Source organism: Dicentrarchus labrax, unplaced genomic scaffold, assembly GCF_905237075.1.
Source record: "Dicentrarchus labrax unplaced genomic scaffold, dlabrax2021, whole genome shotgun sequence".
NCBI classification, from domain to species: domain Eukaryota; kingdom Metazoa; phylum Chordata; class Actinopteri; family Moronidae; genus Dicentrarchus; species Dicentrarchus labrax.
Window position 1 is genome coordinate 27,644,314 of NW_026136715.1, and position 13,886 is coordinate 27,658,199.

Genomic DNA, 13,886 nt, shown 5'->3' on the forward strand with positions numbered 1-13,886 from the left:
CAGATCAAGAAGTAAACCCACCGTATTGTCTGATGTATTGTCCTGGTTGACAGAGTGTGTGTCTCTGTGCTGACATACAGCCGTCCTCTGCAGAGTCCAAACAGTAGAATCCCTCCAGTGGTTCACAAACTGTATCTGATGTTGTTGTACATGACGTCTTTATCTTCAAACCAGAACCTGTCAACACATACACAGGTTACACATGGAGATTAAAAAAAAACATTTAAAACAATTCTCTTTAACCTACTGGAGGGCTACATGCTACTTTTTCATTGTGGCAGAAAAAGAGAGATGGGGGGTAGCAGTGAGTTCAGCAAGGAGAGGTCAGTTCTATCATTACTGAAAGTCCCACTGATAAAAACATACAAACCTGTTAAACACTGAATAAAGGAAAGTCTCAGCCGATATTAACAGCTGATACCTTCACTACAAAAATACAGCTTGTCTTCATGTTGAATGTGTTGTGTCTTACTTGTGTAAGAGCCTGTTAGGACACTCACAATAATTCAGAACACATGAGGTCTTTGTTTCTGCATGTAGTCTGTTATTTCCATCAATACAAAAGCAGTAATGTGCAGCAACTCATCAAAATGAGTCTCTGGTTTATGATTTTTGCTTATATTATTGATTATTTTGACTTATAACACTACAGAAAAAGCCACTGATATGTGCTTTTGTTTAATGACAAAACATGGCTTATTTAGCAGTGACTGTGCACACTGAAAAAACATTGTACCAGTTAGCCAAAAATCCTATTTTCAACAACATTGTTGAATTATTAGACACTAACTAAAACATGAAAAGCAGAAACACAAAAAATGTGCACAGTGTCAGTCTAATACAATAAAAACAAAGCCACAATAAATAAAACATGCATGCAGGTACATAAGCAGACTGTCGATAGCAAGAGAACTCATTGTATTCCTTTAATACTTTCATATCAACTTTTATATCTCTTAAACGTTTGTGTACCTTTAGTCTGTATTTCCCTCTGTGGCATAGGTAGGGTCTCTTAGTCTTAGGGCAGACTCTGGGTTGTACTTCAGTTCTACTTTGGGTCTGACAGCACGTGTGAACAAACCAGCTTTAACCAAGAATCGACTTGTGGCCTGATTGATTTCATCTTCATGAGATCAAGAGTCTCCCACTGAGGATTACATGTACAGACAAGAGCAAACAACCCATTAGACAAGACAAGTAAGACAAAAATGTAAGTCAGCTGAGGACAAATACAGATGTGCCACCAAGAGACAGACAGACAGACAGACAGACAGCACACACACACACACACACACACACACACACACACACACACACACACACACACACACACACACACACACACACACACACACACACACACACACACACACACACACACACACACACACATTCAACCTCCCTCACACAGTTTAAGAACCAAAAAGGTAAAACTCCAAATTTCAGAGCAACACATAAAGAAAACTGAATTAAGACTGTTTAAGTTTTGAATTTGAGTTTGTTCATTGAATGGTTATATTAAACAGATCCAAATCTGATCTTTCATTTGCTACAGCATCTTTGTTGCAGTTTGGGCTTTTCCACTAGCAGCCACATTGAGACCAGCATCCCTGATATTACCTATGGCTCAAATCAATGATAAGTATGGCTGGTGTGTCAGTCTGAGGGCTGCATTTAACTGTTTTCAAATTAGAAACGAAGAAGATTTTTACTTAACCCAAATACAATGCATGTTGGGAAGAGTGTTAAGAAGTTATCTACATTTTTTACAGAATCAATCACCGTAACCTACGGTCAACACTGTGTTTGTTCAAGATCTGAGCTCATAAACTATCAAGCTATATTCAGAATGTGACATACAGGGGTGGATTTAGACAGGTGTCAAATGTACACATTCATTTAGAATAATTTCCAGAATAACATGTTAAAAAACATGAATTGAATGATCAGTTACAGCCACATTTTAGGCTCAGTGACAGGCTTAAGTGAAAAGAAAATGTGTAATTGAAAAAAATCCTCTGACATTTCAGTGACAAAAGTATTCAAAGTGGTAATAAACCCAATAAACACTTAAAAGTGGCCCTGGCCTTGCATGAGGTTAATGAAGGATTGCATTAGAACATATACCGTACGTCCAAACTAGATATGTTCACATGTATGAGAGAGAAGTCAGTCTGTTCTGGGTTATTGTGTTGCTATATTGCTAGATTTTGGAATGACAAGATTTATTTTCTCCTTTAGCTCTCTAATCCTTCTCCTTCATGTATCACAAACAGGAAATGGGGCACTGATAGATAGTTGTGTGTCCAGTGAGACACACAAGGCCCTTCCTAAAGCTAGTGTTTGCTTTGTCCATTCTGGACTACTGTTGAAACATAGCCGTTCAACATGGTGGACTGTGGAAAACACAACGATTCTTATTTTCAGGTTGTTATACACTCATGAAAACATTATATATATGCACATATAAAATATATTATAACATATTATATTCCATTTCTGTCAGTAGATCCTAGTAAATGTTACACAGTGGACCTTTAATTAGACCTGACATGAAACATGTTTATTGTAGTTTTACAGTGTAGAGTCAAGTATAAAATAAACATGGAGTCGGAGAAAACAGGAGAGAGAATATGATAGCAAACAATTAAACAGACTGCCATGAGGAGAAAAAGAGGAAGGATATACTAAAAGAACAAGAAATGTCAAGGTTTGGCCGGTGGTTATTAGACAGAATTTTTTCTTCCTCATTCTCAGAAATGTCTACTGAAAAGAAAGTCACAAGACAGTTTATGACTTGACTTGAGTTTATGACAAATTTAACATATAAAGCATTCCAAAACCAATAGAGTATTTATAAAGTGCATAGCTTATATACATGGTATGAACATTTAATAATAGTGGTAACAATTTCTATATTTTAGCACTGTTCTATAGAGAAATTGTTTGATACATTGTTCTGTCACATTAGTAATTGATGTGCTCCATATCATTATTTCAGTGGCTTTGTACTGTTGAACTACTTAATTTGTTCTCTCATCATGTGTGCCCTTGAGATACTGGATGAATTGACCCTTCCTAAGCCCCGCCCCTTTTGGATCCTGTAGGCTACTTAAAAACCTGTGCTAGGTTTGTCTATATTGAAAACCACATTTTGAAGATTGTTAAAAGATCAAAGTGTTTTGCAAATTTTTTGCTAACATTAGCTAACATATGTTGCTTTTATCTTTTAACCATCTTTAAAATGTGGTTGTCTTTTCAATATCAATATCAATATCAGTCTTTATTGTCATTTTCACCATATATACAGCATTTACAGCATTTTACAAACATAGAGAGCCTAGCACATAGCATATCTCAGTACAGTAAAGTTCAGCATTCTGGAGCACCTACTTGTTGCTCTCTACCTTCAATGCAATCTCAGGAAATTAATAAAAGGGTAAAATTTTCCTAAACTGAAGGAACAAATAAACTGCATTACGTGAACAGATAACTAATGTGTGGGAGGGATTTATCTCTGCAGTGCTATGAAGCACTGATCCATCATACTGAGGTATCTCACGCAGACACACAGGTAGATACATTGTTAAATATAGATACAACACTTAATGGTAAAGGTCAACAGTTCTGTCATTTTTTTTCTTTTACTAATCCCGAACCCCACATCAGGAGCCATTCCTGTGGAGATCAGTGATATTTGGCAAGTTGGACTCCAGTTGGGGAACTGTGAAGTTCTCATCAGTTTGTGAAGTAAGCTGTCCTGAGATTGTCCGGATATACTTTTAAACTACTGTGTTAACATTTGCAAGGCAAGGTGGCTGGCAACAAACAAGGACAAGAACTTTGATTGAGTTGTTTTCTGATTTGCAGTCTCCTGTGTTCCAGTTAATGTCAAGGAAGAAGCACCGTTGGAGGTGACTTTTGGGAGGTCCTTCAGCAGAACCTCTACCGGGTAATGGTCACTAACCTCCAGTGCCTGAACAGAAACCACAGAAGAAGCTGTTTAGCACAATTCTGTAGAACAGAATTTGGCCTTTATGTAGTTCTTTACATATTTTACTGTTTTAGTTCTGTTTGTGAAATTGTTTCACATTTACATGTTTATACACAGACACACAGCCTGTTACCTGCTCCTCTGTGAGTTGGTATTCCATTTGGAAGTTGAATGGTTTGGCTGAAGAAGGCACAATTGCTCTGTCAAAACTTTCCCCATGCACAACGATCCTGTTGTAACACACAGAATGGACGGACCCAAATATATATTTTAATTCAATTCAATTCAATTCAATTCAATTTTATTTGTATAGCGCCAATTCATAACAGAAGTTATCTCAGGACACTTTTCAAATAGAGCAGGTCTAGACCGAACTCCTTTATAACATTATTTACAGAGACCCAACAGTACCACCATGAGCAAGACCTTGGAGACAAGGGCAAGGAAAAACTGCCTGTTAAAAGGCAGAAACCTAGGACAGATCCTTCGGCTCTAGGTGGGTGGTCGTCTGTCTCGACCAGTTGGGGTGAGAGAGAGAGAGAGAGAGAGAGAGAGAGAGAGAGAGACAGAGAGAGAAGAGAGAGAGGGGAGAGACAGACAGACAGAGAGAGAGACAGAGAGAGAGAGAGCGAGAGACAGAACTTTGTGACTTCAAGTTATGTGCAGTAAGTTGCAGCGAGAAATACTTTTCAAAAACAAGAATGGTGGCTGCTAAAGATGTTAGATGCTACTAGCATTAGTTGCTGATCCTGACTGCCTTCAGTAAGAGTTTGACTACTTGATATGATTCGTCGATCTGATTGGTGGAAGTTCGCAGACAGTGAAGTATTTTTGGAAAGTGCCTGCCCTTTTCCAAAAGGTTTCCACAACGATTGCCCAGATATTGGTGTGTATCAAATGTTGAATTTTCTATTCATAATCAGCATTAAGTTAGCTCCCTGGAATGTAATCAATAGATTTGTGACACTAAAAAAGGAAGTCAGCAAATGGAAGAAAACTTTAATACATCATGTCAGATAGATAGATAGATAGATTACACGCTACTTTGTAACGTCATCAAACTACATCTAAATGACATACTCTACATGAGTTTACCTGTCGTAGGCGCAGGAGGTGGCCGCTCGCACAGTGGTGTCAGTCTTATCTGGAATGAGCCAATAGAGGTTCCTCTCTGTAATCAGGCGCACATGCTTCCTGTTCTTCTTAGCAAGGTAGCCGCAGTCAGCGTTGAAGTCTCCCAGAAGCATCACGTTCTGCTCATATACACACACTGATGGTAAGACTACAAAATCTTAAACTGGGCATATACCATATGATTTTAGAAATTTAGAAATCCTACTGTATGAATATACTGTATGTATAAATCGCAATGTAAAGCCAAAGCTCATGATTTACGTGCTCACACTGTGTAAAATCGACACAGCACCTTCAGACAGTCTGCTGGCTACTTTGTATGGAGGACTGAAAGTGCCACAATTAAATAAATAAATACACCATTAAATAATTACTTAAATGTGTCATTAATTAATTAAAATTGGAATTAAATACATAAATGTGATATTAAATGTGTCATTAATTAATTCAAATACCGATTCATTTCATGTAAAATACATATATCATTATTTCACTATTTACATTTACATTTCATGGTCCTGCGTTGCAGTGCTTCATGAATTACTTAAAACTGTCAAAGCCAGCCATCAAACTCAGAGGGTGGGGCCAACGCGAATCTAGCCTGATCCATTGCTTTGGTCTGAAGTAGAGTGCCAGGAAGATCTTCATGAACTTTCTAGGGCAGAGGTCTCTAAAGCAGGGCCCGACACCGTCCTATGCGGACCCAGACACCGTCCTATGCGGACCCAGACCTATAATCAATTCATTATTTAGGATTCTAAATTTTGATGGGGAGCTTCTATTTTAACCAGCACAGCTTTTTTAGTCTTTACGGTATTTGTTTAGCAGATCAGGAAGCTCACAGACCAATCGCATGCTAGTTAAGCCATCCCACGTGATGCTGCTCAGCCAATCAAATCTGTTTAAACAGCGCGACTGAATACAGAGATGAGAGCAATGAGAGAGGAGAGACAGACAGAAAGAGAAGTCACAGATACATGGAGAGGAAACGGAGAAATGAGTGAGCGCGAGACAACAGAAGATTTATGGCGCTCTCTAAGAAGAGAAAAGTGGATAGAAAATCGAGCTTTTAATGGACAGATTCATTCACATTCATTCTTCCCACTGGGAGCACATAACCAGTGTGTCTCATATGTTCAGAGACCGCGGCGCTGATTAAAAGTGCTAGTGTGAAACGCCACTATGAGACAAAACACAAAGTTTTCATCAAACATACCCACCCGTCTGAACAAGGTCACAGAAAATAAGCAGTCTAGGACCCCAATATGATCACTCAACCAGTATCCTGACCAGTGTTGGGAGTAACGGCGTTTAAGTATAACTGCGTTACTAACGGCGTTCTTTTTCAGTAACAGAGTAATCTAATTAATTACTTTTACCATCGTTGCAACGACGTTACCGTTACTGAGAATGTAAAGTGGCGCGTTACTTGCGTTACTACAATGTGGTTGAATGAAGCGCAGCGGTGTCAGGCTTTCTGACAGACACACATCAGCTGCCAGGAGAGGGCAGGGTAGTGATGATGACACCGTTGCAAATGCGATGATGATTGGCTGGGTGGGCGGATGTGGAAGCAGGAGCTGCTGACCCAGAGCATGTGGAGTAAGCAGAGGAACTTATTGAAGTTCTTGGAGTTATTTCCGCACTTTCCGACCGATATATTGACCACAGAGTGACTGCAGATTTAGAAGAAGTAGTCCAATAGCGCCACCCAGTGTATTGGAATGTGTTCCTAGCTCTGCATCGATCCATTATCTGGAATTGATTTGTCTTGGCTTGATGCGCAGGGTAACCAATCAGGCGTTAGGTTCGCCTACCAACTTTTGATGGGTGAGTTTGACAGATTAAAGTAATTCATGAAGCACTGCAACGCAGGACCATGAAATGTAAATGTAAATAGTGAAATAATTATATATGTATTTTACATAAAATTAATCGGTATTTGAATTAATGAATGACATATTTAATAACACATTTATGTATTTAATTCCAGTTTTAATTAATGAATGACACATTTGAGTAATTATTTAATGGTGTATTTATTTATTTAATTGTGGCACTTTCAGTCCTCCATACTTTGTGCAGGCGCAGTGAGATAAAATGCACAGACTTGGGAATTGACTCATGGCTCTGCTTCAACTGTGTGAACATGTCAGAAATTCATCTGACTGTTTATGGCTATTTGGGAGCAGTGGGTCAGTCCCAGTACTCTGCACAGCCAACAACGCCCAACAGAGCTTAAATTCAGTCTGACTCTAAAATGAGTCTTCAGCTGGGATCAGAAACAGCCAAACTGTACAATGCATGCCTATCTTCAATCGACTGAACTTTAAACTTTGTGTCATTGTTAAAGTGTCCTATAGCTCTAGTTAACATTCAGCAAAATTTGCTTTTACCTCAGTTTTCCACATTTTCCTCACACGTTGCAAAACGTCATACAGTGCATCAAGCTCCTTCGTGGTGTTGGTTGGAGTGGTGTGCTGAGGTATGAGAACAAACTCCTTTATAACTGAAGACAAGAGTGGGCACAGGGAAAGGTGTTTAAACATCACCATGATTTTCATCATCTTTAATGGGAATGTGTCAGAGCACTCACCTGTCTTGGGGGCTTTGAAGCGGACAACAAAAGGCTCTCTAGAGAAAGCATCAACATCTCCAGGCAGATCATCTGGGTACTGATACTCACCAGTGACTGTCACTGCACCGGTCCTGCAAACATTCAGACACACATATTATATACAGCCTGTACTTAAGATGTTTCAACATTTTGTTTGTTTTTATAATATATTGGGCTTTTAATTGATAGTGAAAGCTGAAGATAGACAGGAAAGGGGGACAGAGAGAGGGGATGACACACAGCAAAGGACCACAGGTCATAGTCGAACCATGGGCCAATGCAGCAAAGTACGTGGGGCCCCAGCTCTACCAGGTGAGCTACATGAGCACCTGTTGTTTTTGGTGAGTCGAGCTACAAAGTGGCTCCAGTGCTCACCTGTAAACAAACACATACTGCTCCTTGTATGATTCAGACCTGCCCAGTCTCTCACTGGCCACAGCGTCATACACATGGTCAGTGTCATACCTGAATGTTGAAGAGACACAGGCAGAAGAGTGGATACAACTGTTAATGCGGTCATGAATGACAGCTGTGTTGCACTGTAGTGATGGGAGCGTGCAGTCGCGTGGTCTCAATGTGTTTGTGTTTTGAAAGCGAGTGATGGATCACCTGTTGAGGCTGTCAAGCAGCTGTGGTAAAGCTTTCTCCTTACTGTCCCTCACTTCCTGAAGCAAACAGACATCACAGCGAGCAATGATCTGGAAAAGATATCACAGGAATGAAAAAGTGACATACATAAAAATTAATATTACATTTCGGGTATGAGGATGCTAGCTATGGTATTGCTAGTGAGTACCATGGTAGTGAGCCTAGTGGGCCATACAGCAGACTTTAGATTACTTTAGACTTTAGACTTTACATCTAAATGTAATAAGCCTTGATTTCAAGGCTAGCGATATATGTGCATAAGGCTGATATGACACCTGCCAACAACAACAACAACAACAACAACATAACCATGCTAGCTTTATGTGTTAACATTATGTTATACTGTCATACAGTATGTGGTTGGTTTTGACATTGGTTGTCATTAGACCATGCACATCCCTTTAAATAAAGTGTTACTGGGGTTTCTAACTCATCAAGCCAACAAATGAATGCTGTACATTCTACTATATTTCTTATCTGTTTTAAGTAAATGGTAAATGGACCTGTACTTGTATAACACCTTTCTAGTCTTCCGACCACTCAAAGCACTTTTACACTACATGCCACATTCACCCTTTCACACACATTCACTCAGTGATGGCACTTCCCAATATCTCTATGTAAACATATCTGTGGTGAGTGATGAGGTCGGAGCCTAGACGCCAAAATCTAACGAAGCTATACTGCTGTAATAAACATTTTAAACGTGAGTTGTCTGACTGAACTCCATCAAACAGAAACCAGCTCATTCATACACATTCACACACCGATGCACAGCATCGGGAGCAATTTGGGGTTCAGTATCTTGCTCAAGGATACTTCGACATGCAGCGAGAGGAGCGGTGATCGAACCAATAACCTTCCAATTAGTGGACGACCCGGTCTACCTCTGAGCCACAGCCACCCTTATAAGTAATAAGTTATGCTACATGTTATATATATTTAATTTAGAATTACTGTGAGAAAGGGGGTATTTCTGTAACATCACGGTCAGTTTTGATTATCAGATGGATCCATCCGTCTCTGTCTTACCCTGGTAAGAGTTTGCATGACATCGCTCTTCTTGGACTTGGAATCCCCGAAGTGATGGAGGTTGAAGGCACAGATCCTAAAACCTAAAGCCCCTTGAATATCACACACACCCACGAGGAAGGAGAGTAGGAGGAGGGAAGAGGACCTCATGGCACAGAGCTGCAAGAGATGGTAACCTTGTGTGTGAAGACAAAAGCAGAGGCCAAAGGCCATCACATTTGATCGAACAGTTGTGTGCACACAAGAACTGCAGAAGCTGCAATAACTGTAAATACACTGTGGACTGCATGTATTGGACAAAATCTGGACAAAAGTGAACACTCCATCAGAACACATGAGACAAAACTGCATGTCAGCTGAGGACAAACACAGGCCTGACCCCCAGACTCACCAAACTAACTCTCACATACACATTCTGTAGTATCCTGACATACAGTCATACACATAAGTACAGTGTATAACCTGCACATAATTGGTTGAGATAATAACGTTTAGAAAATGGTTTGTTGAGATGAAGGTCGGGATAAGGTAAGAGTATGGTGAGGTTAGGGTTGGGGTAAGAATCACGTCATTTAATTAGTGAGTTATGGCTGAACAGATGCAAAAAAGAATGCTACCATAATATAAACCCTCACTCAAGATATAGCCCACAGTACTGGAAACCTAATAGTGGTGTGATCAAGTCGTAGTTTTGCAAGTCCCAAGTAAGTCCCATATCAAGACAGACAAGTCTGAAGTCCTAAACTTTGAATTTTAAGTTCAAAACAAGTCTTAATGTGCACTTCACCAAATGTAATGGCATTTTAACGACAGTGATAATATATTAACACTGGGGTTATGTTATATGTTATCTTACGCATATATGAGCAAATGTGTAAGATATAGAGTAATACAGATGAAGATAATGCATAGGGCATATCTAACTCCGGTCAGACTAAAAAAGATGGACCAGAGCCTATCGGCTCAATGTTGGCATGGATGTGGAGAAGAGGGAACGCTCCTCCATATGCTATGGCACTGCCCAGTCATTGAGTCCCTATGGAGAGAGGTGGCACATTTCCTGTCAGGGATCCTCAAAGTTGACCTTCAGCTTTCCCCTATAACATGCCTGCTCGGGGCCCGTGCTGAGAATATCCAAAGCAATAAACACCAAAGAGTGGTTGCCCTTGCGTGCCTTTCAACAAAGCGTAGGATTTTAATGAATTGGAAGGTGAGGAAACCCTCCTGCTTCTCCAGAGATAGATGGCAGGAGGAATTCCTTTTTCTCTTAAGCATGGAAAGAGCCACCTCCATCGTTAGGGAGTTAGATGAGGATACAAGCGAGCTCTGGGTCAGCATAAGATCCTTCCTCGGTGTACAAGCACACAGATACTTTTGTCCTGTTTAATTTTATTCTATGCAGTATGCAGAAGGTTACTTTGTTCTGTACGCCAAATTACTTGCGTATGCCTAGCAGAAATAAAGAGAAAGAGTAAAAAAAAGAAAAGAAAAAAAAGCACTTCTGAAAATGCAGCATGGTGTGGAAAGAAGAATTACAAAACTTTAAACTGCATAATTCTTCTAGTGTCTTCCGCTTTCACTTGAGGGCAGAAATTATTGTAAGTGTCATTTATTCTGTAGGACAAAATGTACATGTTTTTAGACCTACAGTGTGTGTGTGAACATACTGTATGTTCTTCATATATTGGCACTTTGGGAACAAAAGCATTAGAAATCTGGTTGGGAATCCGTGGCTCAAACTTTTCCATAGTTTATGGGTAGATACAGTGATGCTTTATAAGAAATCACTGTCTCCAAACAGATTTATTTATCTTTTTTTCTATGTTTAGGGATCTAAAAAGAATCCAGCTTAGTCGACTATAACAGTTCTAATCTTTCCCTTCTGGCTGGCTAACAAAAGGGAGTTACCTGCAAGAGTGTGTTTACATGTTTTGTTGGCCAACATACTGCAGTTGCTGGGCTTGGAAAATAGTGAGGAAGGATTGTTTGAACATTGGGACAAGTTCACTGTGTGGACACGACAGACAAACAGCTTGGATTGACAGACTAAGTGGACTTTACTAAATTTAACTTACTTACTGATTTTATATTTGTAGACTAAATCAATAAATACCACAACTTTCCAAATAGTTTGATCACTCTCTCTTTTCATTAAGTCACTAGATAACCTGATGGTCCCAGCATCCTTTGCCTTGGTCCTGTGTAGTGTGTGTGTCTGTGTGTGTGTGTATCTTGGCTGGGAGGAGCTGAGTGCCATTGCACTCCTAAATTATTTAAGCCTACGTACCCAGACTAAGCTCTGTTGTTTTGTTTTGTATTGTCCTTTTTTTTTGTTTAACAGCAACAAACATGCGGCTCATATTATCCATAGCATTTGTATACTTTATTACATCACTGATTCATTGCATTTATCATTATTATTATCTTCTTTAATAAATGTTTTCGTGTTATTGCAAAAACAAACAAACAAACAAAAAAAAAACACTGGGGTTTTGTTGTCTGTGTGTCCAAAGTTAAACATTAACTGCAGAGTCGATACAGACTCAATATACTCTGGTCTCAGTCCTATGTGCCTGTGAGCCTCCTGTAGAGTCTGACTCTGCACTCACAGTAGAGGCTGTGTGGAAGCAAATGTAAGCATTTCCCCGTAATTCCTCAGGAAGAGTTAGGTCTGGAAAGTTAATAGCTAATGCTAACATTCTTGCTTCATGGTAAAAGTGACTCTCCACTTCTAGAAAATGGCAGCTTCCAAGCTGAGCTGGACCTCTGTGGAGATTTTGTTTTTGATACAAAACTGAACATTATTGTATGCCTAGACCAGCGGTTCCCAAACTGGGGGTCACCAAAGTTTTACAGGGAGTTGAGAGGCCTTTTTAATTTTAAGTTTTAAGTATGTATGACTGGTAAAAAATTCAAACAAAATTACAATACAAACAGATAATTGTATTAACAATTCCACAAAAAATATCAGGAAAACTCATCTCTGATGCAACATTAAGGCAAAGTAAGATTTTCATTGTGCGTACTAGCCTTGTGTTTATACTGTACATATGATAATAAACCTCTTGAATTTGAATTCACAGGAAATAATCTGCTCAAAATTCCCTAAAATATGTCTCTTAGAGTTTGTCAGTTTACTTAATGATAGAGAAGGAGTCCCTTAAGGAAAACCACTGTTCTAGACAGTAGAGAAATAAGAAATCAAACAAGTGCATGACAAAATGAACAAAACCAGGATAAACCGAAGCAACAAACAACAAACAAAAATTATGATGATAAAAAATATGGAGTCATTGCTGAATGGGTTGGTGCAGAAAGGTAGCTGTTGAGGAATGCATATATTCATCACTAAAATTTGTGCATGACCAGATCTGTTCTTATTACTAATTAAACGTGTTGGTGCATGTGAACAGCAGACCGTATCAGATCCCATACCAAGTTTACCCAGAACCATAAAATTTTAAAAATGTCTATCTTTGAACTTCTATTTGCTCACCACACAGACTGATACATTCATACCATACACAGTGTCCTAAAAAAACCCTTCTGTCTCGAGCTGACATGTTGTTGTGTTGCCGTATGCTGCCTGCTTATTGTTCATTTTATGATAACTTCAAACCTGTTGAAATGTACTTCTGTCAGCACACACTTAAAAGAAGCAGTTAGAAACACTCCTATGCTTTATCCTCTGGTTGACACAGTCACAGCAGAGCATGTGTTTTGTTTGTACAGTGTAGTATTCACTCTCTCTGACTTCCCTCTCTCTCTTTGTGTCTCCTTCACACACACACACACACACACACACACACACACGCTAACATACAGACATCTCAGATTACAAGTCACACAGTCCCCAGTCAATCTTTAAAAGAATAGAGGTAAGTCAAATTGAAGACAGAGCAACTTACCAGCCTGTTAGTTCTTGAGACGTGAAGGGTTTTTTGGTTGCCACTTCCTCTCTGGTGAAACTTGAAGCTGGTCCAGCCAGTGTGTTTCCTGTAGGAGGGACTTGTGGAGAGGAGCAACTGGAGGGCCAGATACTGTGCCGGCAAGAGAGTTTCTTCCATTAATAAGTCCATTAGGATATGTTTTTACTCTCTTTGTCTCATAAATTCAAATCTTTTGGCATGTCCAACAAAGTAAACCTTTCATATAAAAACGGGTTCAGCTGTAACAGCAGTCACTTATTGAGTGAATAAGGGGTGCAGATATCAACATTCATGTCAAAAACAACTGTATTTTATTTATTGTTTCTCTTAATAAACTGTAAATCCAGTGTAGCAGTTTGGAGGACTTTTGTTTCTTTTTGATTCCAGTTCTTCTCACTACAGTGTGAAAGTCAACTGCATTATTATTCTTTCCTTTCTCTCTCAGTCACACAGGTATACTGTTACAGTAAAAGTAAGTATGACATTCAGTTACTCATACCTGGTGCCGTTAAGGGTGTGTAGCGTAATTTTT

At 39.3% G+C, this 13,886-nt stretch overlaps 1 protein-coding gene across 1 annotated transcript; it reads right to left on the bottom strand.

The window, feature by feature from the left end:
• Window positions 1-2,789: 2,789 nt before the first annotated feature.
• Window positions 2,790-13,441, bottom strand: dnase1l1 (deoxyribonuclease I-like 1). The gene is made up of 9 exons (XM_051426400.1): window positions 13,334-13,441; window positions 9,426-9,601; window positions 8,355-8,443; window positions 8,121-8,210; window positions 7,725-7,837; window positions 7,525-7,637; window positions 5,090-5,247; window positions 4,128-4,224; window positions 2,790-3,976 (listed from the first exon to the last, which is right to left on the bottom strand). The coding sequence occupies exons 2-9, from the start codon at window positions 9,573-9,575 to the stop codon at window positions 3,788-3,790; spliced, it is 999 nt and encodes a 332-aa protein (XP_051282360.1). The 5' UTR covers window positions 9,576-9,601; window positions 13,334-13,441; the 3' UTR covers window positions 2,790-3,787.
• Between the last annotated feature and the right edge of the window lie 445 nt (window positions 13,442-13,886).

Excerpts from the sequence above, each read along its gene's own strand:
- dnase1l1 (XM_051426400.1), bottom strand. The coding sequence starts at position 9,575 with ATGAGGTCCTCTTCCCTCCTCCTACTCTCCTTCCTCGTGGGTGTGTGT. Across the intron at positions 8,211-8,354 it reads CTGCTTGACAGCCTCAACAG|GTATGACACTGACCATGTGT; the intron begins GTGATCCATCAC and ends TTCAACATTCAG. Across the intron at positions 5,248-7,524 it reads GGAAAATGTGGAAAACTGAG|AACGTGATGCTTCTGGGAGA; the intron begins GTAAAAGCAAAT and ends GTATATGAGCAG.